Raw genomic sequence first — 19,475 nt, 5'->3', positions numbered from 1 at the left:
ATTACCAAGGACGATTGGGTTCTGAACATTGTTTCAGGGGTACAAATTCTGCTTTCACACCCTTCCAACCCCAAAAGGGTTCCCAGATCTACCAGCATATCAATGGGCAGAGGCTCAAAAGCAAATCCATTCCCTGCTCTCCTTGGGGGCAGTAGAACATGTTCCTGCAGAGCAGATAGGCCAAGGCTTCTACTCCAGACTCTTTCTGGTGCCCCATCTTTGATCTATCCATTCTAAACACCTTTCTGCTGCTTCCAAAATTCAAAATGCTCACCCTCTAGCAGCTGCTACCCATGCACTCCAAGGACGCTTGGCTAGCCACCCTGGACCTAAAAGAGGCCTATCTTCACATTCCTGTCAGGGGAGTCCTGCAGAAAATATCTGTGCTTCAGCGCAGGATCTCAACACTTTCAGTTCTCTGTGCTTCCCTTTGGCTTTTCTACTGCTCCCAGAGTTTTCACAAAATACCTGGCTCCGGCTATTGCCTTTTGCAGGCAAAGAAATATTCAAATTTACCCCTGCTTAGACTGCCTTATTCAAGCAGACAGCCAGGAAAAGCTGCTCAAAGACCTGGCCTTTGTAAAGGACCTACTTTAACCTCCCTAGGGTACACAGTCAATGAAAAGAAATACAAACAGGTACCCACCAAAAGGACATTCTTCCTGGGAGCAAGTCTGGACAAAGCATCCCAGATGACATGCTTTACACAGAGAAACACATTTTCCTATCGGCTTACTTCTCTCAACTGGCCACCAGGCCCCAGGTTTCTGCAAGGAAAATCCTGCAAGCCCTGGGGTTCATGGCCTCTGGTATTCTCCTCATTCCATATGCCAGACTGCATATGAGGAAACTTCAGTGGAACCTAAAGAGCCTTTGGTGTCAACACACTCAAGATCTGGAAACTCTTCTGCCTATTATTCCTTGCCTGAGAAAGGAATTTCTTTGGTAGGCAACAGCCTGCTCCCACAACAAGGGACTGCCCTTCCCCTCACACCCCGCCTCCCAGACCCTCACCACAGACTCATCAGACTATGCTTGGGGTGAACACCTGGATAGCAGGTGCATACAAGGCCAATGGAACCCCCAGCAACTCCCCCTGCACATCAGTCAAAAAGAGCTGATGGCTGTGCAGCAGGCCTTGATAGCTTTCAAACCCCTTCTCTCTCCAGAGGTTCTCCTGATCAAAACAGACAACACCACTGTGATGTGGTACATCAACAAGCAGGGAGGGACTCACTTCTACCCGCTGTGCAGGCTGGCCATGACCCTTTGATTCACAGCCTCTTCCATGCAAATAAACCTGTTAGCACGATACCTGCCAGGCTCTCTCAACTCCCTGCCAGACCAATTAAGCAGAAAGTTCTTGGACCCTCACAAGTGGCAGCTCAACAGAAACACCTTCTTCCTACTAACTCAGAAATGGAGAACCCCGGAGGTCGACCTCTTTGCCTCCCACACCAACCATCAGCTCAGCAAATTCTGCACCACGGAGCATCACTGCATGGCTTGGAAAGTGGATGCCCTGTCCTTCCCCCTGTAAACCTCTCAGTCTATGCCTTTCATCTCCTACCTCTTATTCCAAGGGTACTGCTCAAAATAAGAGAGAAAAAACCCAAGGACCATTCTCATACCTCCAGACTGGCCCAGACAGCACTGATGCCCCTTGCTGCTGTGCAGCCTGTCCCCCGCTGACTTCGTAGAATCTTCCTCAGATTACAAACCTTCCTAACCCAGAGGGAAGGGGAATTCATGCACCCCCAATTGCGGACAATCAATTTGGCAGCTTGGCTTATACCCTAAGTCCCTTACTGATCTGCCATCCGATTAAAAAGTTCTTCAAAGGGCCTAGCAACTTGAGGCCTCCCAGAAGGGCACCAACACCAGCTTGGGACCTTAACTTTGTCTTGGAAAAGCTTCCCCTCCCCCTTTTGAACCAGTTTCTTCTGCAGAGCTAAAATTTTCTCTCCTGAAAGACGGCCTTCCTCCTGGCCATCACTTCAGACAGAAGAGTATCTGAGCTGCAAGCACTCATGGCTGTGGAACCCCTCATCATCTTCCATGCAGACAGGGTATCCCTTAGAACTAATCCATCCTTCATACCAAGGTGATGTCCAGTGTGGCTCTCAACCAATCCGTCCGTTTACCCACCTTCTTTTCTAACCCCCAAAACAAGGGGGAAAGGATTCTGCATTCTTTAGATGTGCACAGACAGCTCCGATACTATTTGGACAGGACTAAACCCTTCAGAAAGTCTGATCAATTGCTGGTTAGCTTTGCTTCAGGGGCAGAAGGCAAAGCCATCTCCAAGCAAACCATTTCCAAATGGATAGCACACTGCATCCATTTCTGCTACAAACAGCATGGCAAGCCTCACCCCAAGGGGGTCAGGACACACTCCACCAGAGCAGTCTCCACCTCTGCAGCTTTCCTCAGAGGAGTCCCCACCAGGGACATCCTGGAGACTGCCACCTGGACATCTGTTTATACTTTTACCAAGAATTACCACCTCCCTCTCTTTTCCAAATCCAGGGCAGGGTTTGAATCTGCAGTCTTGCAGGGCATGCTAGCCCAGCCCCTAGCTTCTTGGACTGCCTCCATCCATGTCCTCAGATTTGGGAATCTACCCAAATGTGATGACTGCAACAGTGAAACACGGAGAACTTGAAACACGAAGAACATAGTACAGTTGTATACACTTACCATAAATATAGATGTTCGAATGTATTCACTGTTGCAGCCCTGGTTTCCCCTCCCTCCATCCCTCTTTCTCTTTTTCTTCCTTTTTTTCCCCTTCTTGTTCTTTCTTTACAAGAGACGTATTGGTATTTATTTTTCACTGGTGGGGTTCTACCACCAGAGCCTGACCTCCTACTTTGGGGGCTCCTGACAGGTTAGGACAAGAAAAATTTATGTAATGGTATTGGATGCCTTCCTTTATACCACTGACAACCTGACGTCAGTCCTCATGCGACAGCAACTGACATGGAAATACTAAGTCTCTGGTATTCAGGCCGGCTGAGGGCTACCCTGGCAGGGATAACCCAAATGTGATGACTACAACAGTGATTACACTCTAACATCTACATTTATTTTATTTCCTCAGAGGAGTCCCCACCAGGGACATCCTGGAGACTGCCACCTGGACATCTGTTTATACTTTTGGAAACAAGTCTTTATTATACCACTACACAAAGGTGGTAACAATAATAACGTCACTAATTTCCATCCCATAGCCATCCTGTCCCCCATTTCAAAAATCCTTGAAAAATGTGTGCAACTTCAACTCCTTCCCCACCTCCTAGACAATAATCTTATAACTCCCACACAGCACTGTTTCAGACCTAATCATAGCACCATGACTGCCCTTCTCTCCTTCCTTGAAATTGTTAATAAAGCCCGCGACTCTGGACTAATTGTTTCCACCTTACTCCTTGATCTTTCCAAAGCCTTCGATACTATCTCACACAACCTGCTCTTAACTAAACTCTCCAAACTCTACCTATCCTCCTCCTCTTTGAACTGGTTCTCTAGTTATCTATCAAACAGAAATCAAGCGGTAAAATGGAAAAAAGCCACTTCCTCCTTCCTTAGTACCCCTACCAGAGTTCCACAAGGCTCCATACTGGGTCCTCTTCTCTTCAATATCTTTATCAACGACTTCCACAAATCAATCCCTTTCTCTAGCATCATCCAATACGCGGATGATTCTGCTATCATCTGCTCTGCCTCTTCTATCACTACACTACAAAAACTTACTCAAGATGCCTTCTCTTCCACAGAGCAATGGATGCTAAGCAGTCATCTAGCTCTCAATGCTACCAAGACCAAACTGATGTTATTTACTCCCTCCAAAGTTACTCCTCCCGACATAAATTCATTCTTAATTACTAGTCAAAACAACACACCTCTCGAAACAGTGTCAGAGACCAAACTACTTGGGGTCCAAATCGACAACCAACTTAAATTTAACTCCCACCTACAAACAAACATCAAAAAAACGCATCAAAAACTTGGCATGCTTTATAGACAGAATACCTACCTCACATCCGCCACTAAAATCACTCTCTAATTCCTTCCTTATCCCCTCCCTTCTCTATGGTGCCCCACTACTCGCTAATCTTCAGTCCTCATTAATAAAACAGCTTACCTCCTGCTATAACAAAATTGCAAAATTCGCCACCAGCCATAAGTCTTCCACTCACCACTGTCTCTCCCTCCATAAGCTAAAATGGCTAGAACTTCCCAAACAACTAACTTACACTCAACTAACTCTAGCCCATAAGCTTATTCTAAACCCTTCCCTCTGTCCCTCCCTTTCCTCTGCCTTTAAAATGCACCTACCTAACAGAGTTCTAAGGTCTAATAATAAAAATCTACTAGAAGTGCATAAACCTACTCATCCCCCATGCAAAAACTTCTTTCCTTCAGCCTCGCTCGCCTCTGGAACTCCTTACCACCAAACATCCGCACCACCTCTAACCACTCTACCTTCAAGAAGTCTCTTTTCTTACACCTAGCATCACAGTGGGAATGCTCTTGCTCCCACCCCACATAACTAACTCTACTTAATGTCCTTTAATATCACATCCTACTTTTAGCTACTATGCTTGTTCTCTAATTTGTATTAATGTTTTGCATTTGTTCTATTGCTAGCATGTTTTTTTTTTTTCTCTCAATGTATTAATTGTTATGACTGCTATTATATATCTGATTAGTTTCACTTTATTCTGCCTACATTGTATTAATAACTTTCTGTCCCTAGACTGTCTCTGTCGAATATTATATGTACTTTTGTTTTTTTTTTTGGAGCTTTTCTCCCCAGGACTCCATTAAAAACGGGTTCTTTAAGGCCCAATGGACTATCCTGGTAAACCAACTGCAATAAATAAAAATAAATAAATAAATAAATTTATGGTAAGTGTACACAACTGTACTTCCTCTCTCTCGAAAATGGCCAAGGGAAATTACCCCAGGCTTACCATGGGATGGACTTAACTCACCTAGGAGAGGATTGTTTCATACACCCAAACCTTCAATTTCCTCAACTCATTGCCTGGATTATAGGATATTAATACCTGTTTCTAAGGATATCCGGTATTAAAAAAGGCCAGGAAATCTTCACTAGAAAATTGTTTGGCTAAGTGGAAAAGATTTTGTAGTTCAGGCAGAAGAATGAACGGTGCCAGAAACATTATCAGACCCAGATGCCTCTGGTTCAACGGTATTTGTGAGTTTTACTGTTCTGTCAGAATTCACCTCTGCTATCTCTGCTTGTCTGTCCATGGATCTCCCGTTTCTGCTCTGTCTGAAGTGACAGTTCTTGAAAGGGATTTTTCATATCCATGCACTTTAGACAGTTGGCTGCTTCTTGGAATTTTAATTTTGTATTGGAGAAAACATGACTGCTCATGAGGTTGATTTGATGATCTTATCTTTGAAGACAGTGTTATTCATTGCTCTGACTTCTGCAAGTTTCAAGCTGTTATGGTAACTCAGCCTTATCTAATCTTAAAGGGTAAGTTTAAGAATACATCCTTCATTTTATGCCTGAAGTAGTTTTGAGTTTACCTTGATCCAGGCATGTCTTTGTTTTCTATCCATAACAAAAAAAAATAGTGGAGAAAGAATTCTACTCAGGCTCGATGTCCACAGGCAATTCAGGTACTCCACTGACGGGATAAAAGCCTTCAGGCATTGTGATTAGTTGCTTAATTCCTGTGAAGGTTGGGTTTGGTACAATGATTAAGGTCTTTCATCTCATAGACACACAAGGTACAGTGTTTAATTCTGACTTTAGGTTATTAGGGGTGGGTGGTTGGCATAATGGTTAAGGGGTTTACCTAACAGACGCAAGGTTCAAGGTTTGATTCTCACATGGGGTAATTGGCTCAGCTTAAAGTGGCTCACGAGCAGTTAGCCTAGTACTAACCTATAAACTTAAACCTATAAAGGCAAGATAAAAGGACAATCAATGTCAGAGTAGACAGTTTCTAAATGGTGGTGACATGCTATTGCTTTTTGTTACTCACTGTGAGTAGACTCTTCCAGGCAGGGTCAAGGTCCACTCTAACCGGGCCTTGGCTACAACTTTGTCATTTTTGGAAAGGAGTGGACTCTAGAAATGTACCAGAGGCAGTAACTTGATCATCTGTGCACACTTTCACCAAGCACTGCAAATTGTACTTTTTTATGTATTGTTAAACCAGTTGGTGTTTATTATAGTAATACTGCTAAAATGTAACCATTTTAATTTCAGGAGTTCACATGTGGATGTGTAGTTTACTTTGTGTATTTTCAGATCTCTCCAGAGGTGCTATGTAAGGAAGGGATCAAGGTATATCGTACTGTGCAGAAGAGTGGGCAGTTTGTTGTCTGTCTTCCGGGAGCCTTCGTGTCTAAAGTATGCTGTGGCTACAGTGTTTCTGAAACTGTGCACTTTGCTACCACCCATTGGACAAGTATGGGCTATGAAGCTGCTAAGGTAGGAATTAGACTGAAGTGATGTATGTTATAATTAAGTACAATAAAATGTGGTTGTGTGATTAGAGGGTGTAGGGCAGTGAGAATACTTTGTGTACTGGTCTGCAGTTTCACTTTGAAAACCATCTGCACATTCACACTTTTACTTTGATAACTCAGCAGAAAAGAAGGAAACATATTGTTTAATCATTTTTACTTGTTCCCCAAAACTGTAAAGCCTCCATCCCCTATTTTATTAGCCCATTTTGTTCCTAACATAAGACATCATGAGAAGAGAGAAAAGCCAGGGACTGCATCTATCATCCCTTTGAGGTAAGTTTTTTTTTTTTGGATGTTTCCCCTTACTGGGTTGGATGGAGTGTTGCAGTGAGCCAGTGGGTGTGAATTCTTTAGACAGAACTGCTTGGCTGAACAGTTGCACACACCTTCAGGGGCTTGAAGTTTCCTAAAGTCCATATTGCTGAAACTGCATTTCTTGCTCTTCTCTGAGATGATGCTGTTGTGGTGAACTTGGCCAACTTCTCCCTCATTCTCAAGATTGTCTGGCTCCTACGGTGCCCAGGCTGCCAGTCAAATGTGAAGGTTGTATTCAAAAGGCAAAACGCTTTTGTGCCATGGACTGGCAAAGAAAGTAAACTATACTTTGCCCTCAGGTAGTTGGTCTGGAGGTTCCAGCAATTCCTTACTTTGTAGCTAACTTATGAAAAAGGAATATGCTGAACTGCCTTACCATAAGAAGCAAGACATTTGTTTAATGGCTGGTGTGACATCCATAGAAGTGTAAGTGGAGTGGTTTGGGTAATATGCAAAACAGTAATAATATGTTTGAAGCCGAGCTTTGCTTATTCCCATTTTGGTCAGTATGTAAGTGAAAATGTGGCAGAGCACAGTAGATGCTAATAAGTAGAAGTTGACGTAGCTGTTGAAAGTAAGTGAAATTAGAACTTGTTTTAAGTTGTAAAATTACTCCCACACTTCGTTAAATATGAGTGTTAGAAATGTCAGATGTTAATTATGTTCTTCACTGTTGCAGTTATAACCTTAGGAAACTCAGCTGCAGGTCAGCATGTGATGTTTGCCCGACTGTTCGGAGTTGGACACGCTTCCCCTTCAGCTGCGCTGATGTCATTTTTCCCAGGAGTGTGTCCATATTCCTGGTATAATGGTGGGACATACCTGGCCATCTTTCATTCTTTCTTGCCATTTGCACTGCATGCAGAGAGAGGCATTTGATCAGTCCAGACTAGAGCATGGATCAAAAGAGTTTACAATTAATTTCTCCAATGGGGCCCGTCCTGCATCTATATATTATAATTGCTGTATTAGTGAGTTATAACCTCTGCCCCCCACCCCAAACATCTTTAAGGCGTTTCCCAATGTAGAAGTGTTAAGCCTACTGCAGTTAGTGTGTATATTATCTCAGGTTAGTGCTTGCAAAATCTGTCAAGACTTTAGGCACAAGACCTTTTGTGCAAGATATGTTGCCTTCTGGGCATATTTGAACAGAAAGCGCCCACTTCCCAAAGTGTACTATATCTCATCCAGCCATCCCCACTAAAAAGGAGAAACATAAGGAGAAGTCTGTGAATGCCAGGGAGTCTAACTCTAGGGATCATAGGTCTGAGGACATTAGTACTGCAGCAGCATTCAGCCAGCCCCTGGCTCTCATGTCCACCTTGGGCCAGGTCTCTCCTTTAGAAACTGCTACATCTTCAGATGTTAGCACTTCTCACCACATCAAAAAGCTCTTGGATTTCACTGAGGCTCATGAGACATCTGCTGTTGACCATTGGTTTATTAAGCTAGAAGGGCAGTTTACCCTTGTTCATTGGAGAGGATGACCTGCTGCTTTTAGAACCCAGAGCTATCCACCTTCAGGTTCCCAAGACCTCTGTGGCCACTCGCAGATCAAGTAGCTACCCTGAGGACTGAAAATTGTTAAACAAAAGCTGCCCATTGACATGCCTTCACCCCCCACACACTCCTACCTCCTTCACATTCTTTGGTTGGTTGTGCGGGGTTTTTTCAGGTTGTACAGAGTTTGCTGCCTGATCCAGCAAGACTTGTATGTCTAGAGTTAGGCATTCCAAGAAAGTGAGGGAGAACACTAAATGAGAGATACTGACTCCTCAGATTTGGAAGAAAGGAAAGATCTGAACTGCAGGCCACAAATGTCCTTCCTCCCCTTTCACTTTTAACAAATAGGGCATCCTGACGTCACACCTTTTACCAGAGGATGCATCATTTAGGCTGTCACTCATGAGAGAGCATTGTTAGTGACAAGCCAGTGACATATCTGTTCTCTCAGAAATGAGCCTTGGAACCTCTGTGGTCTTGGTGTTCATAACGTCTTGGTATTCCTCCAATCTGGGAAGTCTTTCAACATTGGTAGAATTGGTTCTGGCTGTGTACAAGGACTCCATTAAAAAAGTACAGAGTTTGTTCAGACTTGCATATGGGTTCCCAGTAGGAGTGGCTTTTCATCAGGGTTCAGCTTCGAAGCCACTCCTTTTTATAACTGGCGATGTGCTGTATTAGCAAGCAGGTAGTTGAAGATGGATCAGCGGAGTTGCTGTGTGCATACAAGAGAGGGGAGTCTGAATAAGGAAATCAACATTAGAACTGGATGTGCTGCAGTCAACTGGCGCAAGGTGTCAGGATAGTGTATGACAGAAGAATGCCAAGGAAGCTGAAGCATAAGTTACACAAAACAGTGGTGTAACCAGTACTTTGGTATGTCAGGGAAACCTGGGCAGTGAAGGCTGAGTAACTGAGGAGGCTTTCAGTGATGGATATTAAGTGCCTCAGATTGGTAGTAGGATACACATTATGGAACAGATACAGAAGTTAGGACATCAGGGCAGAAGCCAAGTAGCCCCAGTTGAAAAGAGCAGCTGGTTACAGTAGTTTGATTGCATGTATAGGAAACCAGAAGATGATTTTGTAAAGAAGCTTTGGGCTTATCGGGAAGAAGTCAAGATGACACAAGGGTGTACATTCAAGAGACGGCTGTATAGTATGAGAAGACCAGTGACAGTCTGGTATGACTGTTAGCAGACTAGCACTGAACTGAGTGATGTAACAACAGTTGGCACTGACTGACGTCATGTAGAAAAAGTGTGTGTGTGTGTGTGGGGGGGGGGTTGAATGGCTCAGGAAGCCCTTCTTGTAGTTTATTTCCAACAGCTTGAAGCCCAGTTCCATCTCCCTGCCCTAATGAAACCTGATTGCTACAGAAAAAAATGTATTTTAACCAGGCAGTATCCCCGGAATATATAGAGGAGGCTAGACTGGCTCTAGGGCATAATGTACTCCCTGATAATAAGAGTAGATTACTTGATATATGGCAAAATGTATGCCTCAGCAACAATAGCTTTTTCGGCTCTTAATTGCCAGATCGACATGCTGAGGTACAAAGAACATGTCCTGAAGCCACTAATGGAAAGTTATGGAGCAGTGCAAGACAAGGCTAGGAAAACTGCCTTACTCCAACAAATGCAGACATCCTTGAAGTTGAAAACATGTTTTTAAATGCGAGTATGATGTGGTAGATGCATTACATAGGGCTGTTGCTATGGGATGTAGGATTGGACTTCAGAAACCATTTTTGGCTGAGAATACAGTTCCTGTCTTAAGACATAAAGGTGCAGCTGCTTCATTGTCCCACTGGATAAAGAACTGCTGTTTGAATCCCAGGCTTTACAGTGACTTAAAGGAACTGGAGAACCGTGTGAAAGCTGTGGACTCTCAAGTGCATTTTCCATTCTCCTGTAACTACAACAGGCATTCTTTCTCAAAGCAGGGACCCTTGTATTGGGGATGAGGAAAGAGAAGCAAACTGAATCTTAAGACTGTCAGAAAAGGTGGTACCCAGAGGATAGAGTGTGGGGGGGGGGGGGCAACAGGGCTCTTCCACTGTAAGAGAACAGTTGTGTCTGCAGCAGTTACCTCCCTCCCCAACCACAAAAACCCTACCCCAGTGCCTTCCCATACTTTAAGCCTATTTATCTGCCCTACAGTATGAGGCAAATTGGCCAAATGCCTCCACCAATGGTTTGTCATTACTGTAGACATATGGGTCTTGAGTATTATTTCCATGGACTACAGGATTCTCACAAGTTCACAAAAGAGAAGACTCCCAGGAGTACTAAAGAATCCGTAACACCTGGTAAAATGTGTTTTAGAGGAGGTGTTGGGGTACTTCTGTGGTGTCATATACTGAGTTCACAAGGCAAAAGACTTTATTCTAGGCTCCTCCTGTTTCCAAGAATGGGTGATTATTGGTGACCAATTCTAGACCTGTTAGCATGGAAAAAAACGTTCGTCTGTACAAATTCAAAGTTCTGACTCTTCAGGCACTGAACCACATACTGAACTCCCATGCAGTCATGGTAGATCTCAGTTGTCTACCTACGTACATCAATTTTCAGATGACACAGACCGTATTTAAGGTCTTTGGTTAGTATACACTTCCAGTTTACCTTCATGCCCTTAGGTTTAGCTACTGTGCCCAAGAGTATTTACCAAATGCCTGGTCCCAGTGGTAACATACCACAGAATGAAAGGTATTTGCATTTATATGTACAGGAAAGATTGCATCATTCAGGCCAAGTCCATACATGAGATTCAGGGGCAGTAGAGTACACACTGCACTGCCTGACCCAGGTCTAGTCATCTTAGGAGTTCTCCTGAACGTAGAAGTATGCAGGAGTTTCTTTCCAGTGGAACAATAGAAATCATGCAGAAAAGACTATGTGGACTGCTAGACAAGTTCTTGGCATCCTAGACCATATGATCTTTTCCATAGTGATGGTTCTTGTAGCCAGACTTTAGAGAGAGTTACAGTGAAGTGTGAAGAATACCTGGGAATAACAAAACCAGTACCTGTAGACGACAGTCCCATTTTTTACCAGCGTCATAAAACAGCTGCATGAGTGGGTAGATCAGATTCAAAGGACAGAAGGTATGCCTTTAAGATAAATCATCTGTAGCCATGTATTTTCTGTCCCAGCCTAATGCTTTCAGTGTGCAGGGGAAGGATTTTGGGCTAGAGGAAACTCTTAATCAGGGGATTATGGCATTGCTTATGGATGCAACTGTCTTGCCTCAAGGCCAGGCCTAAGCAGAACCCATAAGTTGAGGTTGTGGAGAAACAAGTCACTGGAGCAGCAGGAGGGAGGCCTGAATATTAAGGGGAGAAGCAGCAAAAAAAAAAAAAAAAAAAACTCTTGAGCTTCTCAATACTGGCCTAGCGTAGGTTTACAGAGTTTACAAGGCAGTCTCGACACCTTACCCAGTTACCCACACTTTCAGGGTATTTCCTACTTCCAGAAGGGCAAAACAAGTCAGACCATTGACAAAGTTAGTCATCCATCCAATCGTCAGGGTTTGCCTTAAAAGAAGCAAGAGTGTCTCTCTCTCACACACACTATGCAACGATAGATTACTCAACAATTTCACATTGTGGGCAGTGAATCTGTTCCTCTAGTATGTTTGGATATTCAAGTCTTTAGTTAAGGTGTTTGTAGAGCCATTTATTTTGTTGAGGTGTAGTAGATCAGAGTGTCCAGTCCTTAGCAGTGTGAATATTAGAGTCCGCCATGCAGATGCCTGTAAGAGACAGGGTGTAGGGATAAAGCTTCAAGCCTGTCTTGGTAGTAGATGGTCTGTATTCCAGTGATATTTTTCGTTATGAGCCTCTGTTTTTTCTAGTTGTGTGATGTCTGTCTACTAAAATACACATACTAAAAGGCACATTGTATTCAGTAATTATTCTGAGAATAGTGTACAACTTCTTACCTTCACAAAGTATCTTTAATTGAGCTAGACAGAAAAAAAGTCCTGACTATTATTTCTACATGGTAGTCAGATTATAGAAAGTTATCTGCAAAGATGGTGAGATGACTGACAACCATATCTGGAGGGAGTGCTGTGTATACTTTTACACTGCCATCAAGACTTGTTTACCAAATATGACAATGTTGCATTTCTTTGCATTTTATTTAATCTCATTTCAAAGACATGCTTGATTTGGATGTTTAGCTCTCACTATATCAACTTTGGTTGCTAAGTGAAGATTCTCCTTGCAGTCATTGTTAAACTGTTAGCTGTATGTCTAGGTTAGTGGTTTGGAAATCTGAATAGTAGATGTCAACCAGAAGGGGTTCCAGTTCTTCTCTCTGAGGGATGCCTCTCTTTGATGTAACACCTGCTACTTTAACTACATGGGTTCTATCTGTTGGTCAGTTTACTGTCCATCTTACAGCATAAAAGCGTACATTTTGGACAGTGGTGACAAAGACCTTTGCCAGGTCCAGGTTTGCTGTATGTACTACATAGCCATTATGTACAGCCTCAGTGATTTTTTTTGAAATTTGCTAAATTAAGTAGACATGATTTCCTTTTGATGAAACCATATTGTTATGGGTCTAGAGCAGTAATATGAAATATATTGGGAACTTCTGATATCAGTTATGTCCCACGGCTTTGTAAATTAGGCGTGTTAGACTCGTGAGTCTCTAGTTCCCATATCTGAGGTGGGGCCCCCTTATGGAGTGGCATAACAAACTGTTTTCTATACCTCAGGGATATACCCTTTGGCAGTGCTTAAGTTGTACAGTTTAGGAGGTTCAGAAAGGGTGTTTGGCATTGTTTGGTGTTAATTAAGCAACCGAGATTATTGTCAGAGCCCATAGAGTTGCTACTGGTTTTAGAGAGTGCAGTTGGAGCATGTTCAGTAATCTTTGGGGGGGGGGGGGACTTGGGGGTTTATAGGAACTTTGTGCCAACTTCAGAGCAGAAACTTTTCTGCAAGTATGTTGTAACATTTAAATTCTGTTCTTTGCTGTATTTTTTTTTCTACCCGTTCCTCTAGATTCCTTTAGGTGTGTGCGTGAGTGTGTTCTTACCTCTCTCTTACCGTTATGTACTCTTAAGGTACCATCGTTGGTAATTATACATTTTACCTTCAGGTATCCTCCTTTACCATCGTTGGTAATTTCCCCCTTCCTTTTCTATTACATTAAAAAAAAATCTTTCTCTTTGTTAAGCCCGTCTGTGAACTGTGTATGTGTGTTTCTGTGTGTGTCAGGTGGCCTTAGCTTCTTTCATGGCTAACAAACCCTCTAAAGCACCTCTGGTTTCAAGAGGTGTCAGAAGTGTGAGAGAAAAATGCCAAATTCAGGTGGACACACCTTTTGTGTTTATTGTCTTGGTGCTGTCCATCTTCAGGAAGACTGCGCCATCTGTCATTGGTTCTCTGGTAAAACCCTGACAGAGCGCAAAAATAAGCTCATACTTAAAGGACTTCTGAAATCTAAGTTTGAAGAGGCTCCCTCTGATCCCAAAACAGAAGCCAGTTATGTCATCTTCCTCTTCAAAGCCAAAAAAGTGCACTCATTGGGTTTCGACAGCCTCCTCGGAACTGCCTTCCTTGACACCAGTGGCAAAAGGTACTCTTTCCTTGACACTGACCTCTTCAGCTCCGGTATTGGTGCAGACAGCACTCCCTTTGGTACCAACGGACCACTCCGTACCAAAGGAGCCTCAGATGAGAGTTTTACCAAGGATGTCCTATTCATCCTCTATCAACACATTCACTGACCATCCTCTGAGTCCATTTTTGGAAAGACGGCCACAAAGGTCTCCATTGGCCTTCTCTATTCGGTCCACTAAGAGCCTGTCGGCATTGAGACTGGTGGATCAGCTCATGACAGCGAGGGGATTACCTACATCTTCGGTTCCTAGCCTTGTTGGCTCTGAAACCTTTCCTTATTTTACACCTGTGCTGATTCCTACTTCGACTCTAGCCAAGATTTCAGAGCCCCTGGTGCCGACCATCCCAACTTTGATTGTTTCGATGCTAGTCAGAACTCCTTCTCCAGCACCAATAGTTACCCTAAGCTCTTCTGGTTTGTTGGAACTGGAGAACTCCCGGGGTTGGGGCTTTGTTGCTGGTTACGAGGGGCAGGGTTTGACTTTGATTCGTTCAGAACCCTCCGTACCCCTTGGGGCTTTTGGCATATGTAAGTTTGACCATGGCTTCTGCTTTGGAAGTGGCTTCCTCAGTGTGGGGTGGGACCGTGGTTCCGGGCTCCCATCCCTCTATGGGGGGGGGGGCTGCCTTCCAGGCTATGGAGAGGGCCTTGTCCATTGTGGACAAACAGTTTATGCCTTCCCTGTCGGGCCAAATAACTTGTCCATCCCCTCGACTAGAGCTTCCTCCAGTTTCTTCCCTGGGACAGAGGGTACAAACACCTCAGGAGCGAACCACCTTGGTTATGTCCTCTTTGAATACCTCTGTGTTGCATCCCACCAAAGAGGTACCTTCGAAGAAAAAGTGAAAACGGAAGAACTTGGGCTCCCCTAGAGAGTCCTTCACAGAAGATACTGATTTTGATGAAGGGGAAGATTCCCCCAAGTCATCTCCTGAAGATGTTTCCTTCGGGGACATCTTAGAAATCCTGAAACAGAGGGGTGGCTGGACTACCCTCCAACCTTCCTCAGAAGAATCTGTATACCTAGAGGCTTTTCATGCCCAGCCCTCCACCTCTTGCATCTCTCCGCCTGCTGACAATCTTATTAAACTGATCACCTAGCAGGCCTGACTATATTGAGCTGATCCCTAAAAGACCTGACCAGATTCTCTCTTCCCTAAAAGATAAGCAACACTGGGCCGAGGGTATTTCTGTAGACGCCATGGTGGTAGCGGCAGCCACTAAAAAGGAACTTGTTGAAGGAAGTCCAGCTATCCACCCTCCTAACAAGGAGTCTAGGACTACGGATAGTTTGGGAAGTACGTATACGCTTCATCAACCTTTGCTCTCAAGTCGTGAGTTCTGTGGTGCATTTTACCAGGCTTCAGAGAGATGTGATGAAAGAGCTTTCAGATGCTCTTACAGGAGCAGTAGCTGAAAGGGTCTGAGGTAAGGCTAATTGCTCATGTGGTTGAAGGGACAACAAGAGCAGCAGGTTCAGGCATACCTGTTAGGATACTCACCTGGATGCACTTATGTGACTTTGCGGAGACATTTAAGTCTTCTTTCGTCACTGCTCTGTTTGATGGATCATCTATGTTTTGACCCTAAAATTAAAGAGACTCTAGCCAGATGTGAGATGGGAAGACCTTTCTGCCATGGTCATATGCTTCTCCATTCCTCAGTGGCCCTACTCCAGGAACCAGAGAAGTGGGAGGCTATGGTTCAGAAAAACCCAAGGACCTTTCCCAGACTCAAGTGGCAACGACTTCCCCCAGAGGCAGAGGGGAAAGTAATAATGGAAGACACCATACAAGAAGCAGAAGTAGCCCGCAGAACCAATGGTCCAAAGATTTTCTCTGGTAATTATTACCAGTGCTCCTAAAAGGAGGCCCAGTTGCCTTCCTGTGGAGCAGTCGAGGGACTATTTATCCCTGCACCAATCTGCTTGGCTAGAAGTGATGACAGACAAATGAGTGCAGGGGATCATTTTTAAAGGTTACAACATTCCCTTTTCAATAAAACCAAAAAGACAAAGAAGATTCCCAGATGTTCCACCCAGTCACAAGGAGGCAGCAGTCTTAGAAATTAAAAAACTGTTAAACAAGAGTCATCCAGGCAGTCTTACCAGACCAGAGAGGATCCAGAATGTACTCAAGGTTCTTAGTGCCAAAGAAAACAGGGGACTGGAGACCGATTTTGGATCTCAGTCAGTCGAACAAATCAGTTCAACAAACCAAATTCCAGATGGTCTCTGTTCAATCAGTAATTCCATTCTTGGGAAAAAAGACTGGATGTGCTCAGTAGATCTTCAGGATGCGTATTACCATATAAAAATGGACAAGTGCTCCAGAAGATTCCTACACTTCGGCTGGAAGCCAGTCACCATCGGTTCAGAGCAGTGCCCTTTGGCCTCACCACAGCCCCCAGGGTTTTTACCAAATACATGGCAGTTGTAGCAGTGCATCTCAGACTGCTAGGATTCCGAGTGTTTCCATACCTAGATGACTGGGTCCTTAACTGCTCCCACCAGGCGTCAACTCGTAAAGGCACGAGATTACACTCTATCTTTGTTTCAGCTTGGGAATCATTACAAACTATGAAAAATCCCATCTGGAACCATCACAACAACTGGAATTCACTGGAGTTGTGTTAGACACAGTCACCGGGTTTGAGTCACTACCCTTAGAAAGGCTGCAAAGGATCACATCACAAGTGAACCAGTTCATTCGAAACAAGAAAGTAGCAGCAAGACTCATTCTAAAACTCTAGGATCAATGGCAGCCTCTCACTCTAGTTCCCCTGGCCAGATATCACAAGCAAATTATTCAATAGCTTCTGGCCTCCCATTGGTCCTTATTGAATCAACCAGTGTCCCATCTGATTTTGACCACCAGTTATTGCAAGGAAGACCTAAGTTGGTGGCTTTTCTCCAATGAGATATTATTGAGCCGTCACTCTGTCCCTCCTCACCTCAAAGCCGTAGTCAACCTGGACAAGACCCAGATAGGGTGGGGGGAGCATTATCTGGGAAAAACAGTCCAAGGCACTTGGTCCCAGCTAGAGGCCAACTTGCATATTAACATTCTAGAGATGCAGGTGGTGCTCTTAGCATTGCAAGCCTTTCAAGATGCCCTGTCTTTTGAAATGATTGCAGTTCAAATGGACAACATGTCAGTAGTTTTGTATATCAACACAAGGGGAACCCTCTGTCGAGAAGCTCTGAGACTGGCAATAGGCGATTTCTTCCAACCGCTTTCTAATGGCAGCGCATATTCCAGGGAGCTCCACCGTGATTGCGGACAAGCTGAGCAGAACCATCCTCATGCCTCACAAGTGGTCCCTCAATCCAGTGGTGGTGGAAAAGTTATTCCGCGATCTGTTTGCATCGACCCTCTGAACAAGTGCAGCAGTTACTTTGCCCTAATCCCCCCCCCCCCGGGGGGGGGGGAGTCACCCTGAGACGTTCTCCTTCACAGTTGGCCTCCCAGTATACTGCATACCTTTCCCCTGACTCCAGTAATATGCCAGTTTCTAAAGAAAGCCAACAGGTCGAAGAACAGAATAATCCTCATTGCCCCATTCTGGCCTCGTCAAGTCTGGTTTCCCTTCCTTTGTCTGCATCTACTTTGGAAACACTGGATACTGAAACCAGCTGCAGACCTGTTGCTCCACCTGGAGGGAATTGTTCACCCTAATCTTCAGCATCTCAAGCTCGCTGCATGGCTTCTCCAGTTCTCTGCCAGGCATTTCTCCCTCACTTGCTCAGTCCAACACATCATTCTAGCCCACCACAAACCCTCAACTAGAAAGTTGCACCATAACAAATGGCTAAAATGTGCTAAATAGTCACTTGACTGTAATATTGACCCATATGCTGCACCTGTAGACAAAGTTTTAGCCTTCTTAGCCTTTGAGTCTGGCTCATCAGCTTCTGCCATTCGGGTGCATCTTGCTGCAGTATCCAACTTCCATATTGGTTTCAATGGTTCATCACATATGGCACATAAACTTTGTAAAGCCTTTATGAAAGGAACTTTAATGCTCAGGCCTCTTGTTTAAAGAACCCTGTGCTTCATGGTTTTTGCATTTGGGACTGCAGTCTCTCATTTCCTCCCCTTTGATCCATCAGCAACTTGTGACTTAAAATTCTTATCCTGGAAAACGTTATTTTTGATAGCTGTCACTTCTGCCAGGAGAATATCGGAAATTGAAACTTTATCCTGCAAACCCCCCCCCCATTTGATATTTCATAAGGACAGGGTCTTCCTTGGAGCAAATCCTTCCTTTTTACCAAAGGTTGAGTCAAATATCAATCAAGCTTTACATCTCCCAGTCTTTTTCTTTTCTTCCTAATTTTCCCATCAAGGAGGAGTACTGTCTATACTTACTAGACATACACAGACAATTATGTTTTTACCTTCATAGAACAAAGGACATGAGAAAATTTGACCACCTCTTTACATTTTCTTCAGTTTCTTTAGGCAATCCAGTGTCTAAGGTGACCTTGGTGTAATGGCTTAGGGACTGTATCACCTTTGTTTACAACAGAAAGGGCCTCCACCCTCCACATCCTGTGAGAGCACATTCAACGAGACCCCGTAGCAGCTTCTGTAGTTTTTCATGTCATAGCTTCCTTAGATGACATTTGTGCAGCAGCTACATGGGCATCTCCTCATACCTTTATTACTTATTACAAACTGGTCTAGTTCTCTAGGGGATGTGCATCATTTGGCTCTGTGGTGCTTAGGAATATTTTTCCATGAGACCTTCCAAGATTCAGGTAGCTAGGGACTCTGTCCCACAGTCAAGGATTATGTGAAGATTGATAACATCAGATAAAGAAGTTGTCTTGCCATAACGTTCCATCCGTGTTGTTGATCTTCACGAATCCTTGACATTCCCTCTCTCCTTCCTCCTGCCTTTAAAGTTTTTTGGTGGACCGGATATTCTCAAAGACTGGCTTCATAATAGCAACACAGACATGGTCTGTTTTCTAGTACTTTTTGTCTGTCACTATTCTATGCAAACTCGATCTGAGGCAGTTTGGGGAAGAGCATTATTGGCAGAGCCTAGCTTGAGAGTTTTTGGAAGGCAGGACCTGGAATAACGGCAGAGTCTGTTCTGAAGCTCAGAACCAAGCCCACGGTCAAGGATTAGTGAAGATCAGCAACACAGATGGAACGTTATGGTAAGACATGACTTCTTTTTTTTTGTGTGTGTGTGTGTGGCAGTTGGTGCAGAGAGTTCATAGGTTCATAGGTTCATAGGTAGGTACTAGGCTATCTGCCCGAGGGCATTTATAAGCCTAGCCAGAGTATGTCGGCTTTCGCCACCCCATTGATTAATTAACTGATCCTTTGTCAAGCAGAGCCAATGAAGTGATCCCAGGTGTGTATTTTCTGTTACCCATCCATCTCTTGAAGAGTGTTAGTGAGGGGCTCTGCCTAATGTAGTTTGGAATTTTGTTCCAAAGCATGGGGGGTCTCTGTGACAGGAATCTATCCCTCCAGCATGTTC

At 44.1% G+C, this 19,475-nt stretch overlaps 1 protein-coding gene across 1 annotated transcript in view; it reads left to right on the top strand.

Moving 5' to 3' along the window:
* The window catches only part of JARID2 (jumonji and AT-rich interaction domain containing 2), a 1,781,868-nt gene that overhangs the window by 1,231,842 nt on the left and 530,551 nt on the right, over positions 1–19,475 (top strand). Inside the window, exon 13 of the mRNA XM_044065716.1 lies at positions 6,299–6,481. Within this exon, the coding sequence (XP_043921651.1) occupies positions 6,299–6,481 (183 nt within the window). The remainder of the gene's footprint in view (positions 1–6,298; positions 6,482–19,475) is intronic.

Source organism: Protopterus annectens, chromosome 3.part0 (genome assembly GCF_019279795.1).
Source record: "Protopterus annectens isolate FY-2018-M chromosome 3.part0, PAN1.0, whole genome shotgun sequence".
Classification (NCBI taxonomy): domain Eukaryota; kingdom Metazoa; phylum Chordata; order Ceratodontiformes; family Protopteridae; genus Protopterus; species Protopterus annectens.
This window is presented reverse-complemented; position numbering and strand designations above follow the sequence as displayed.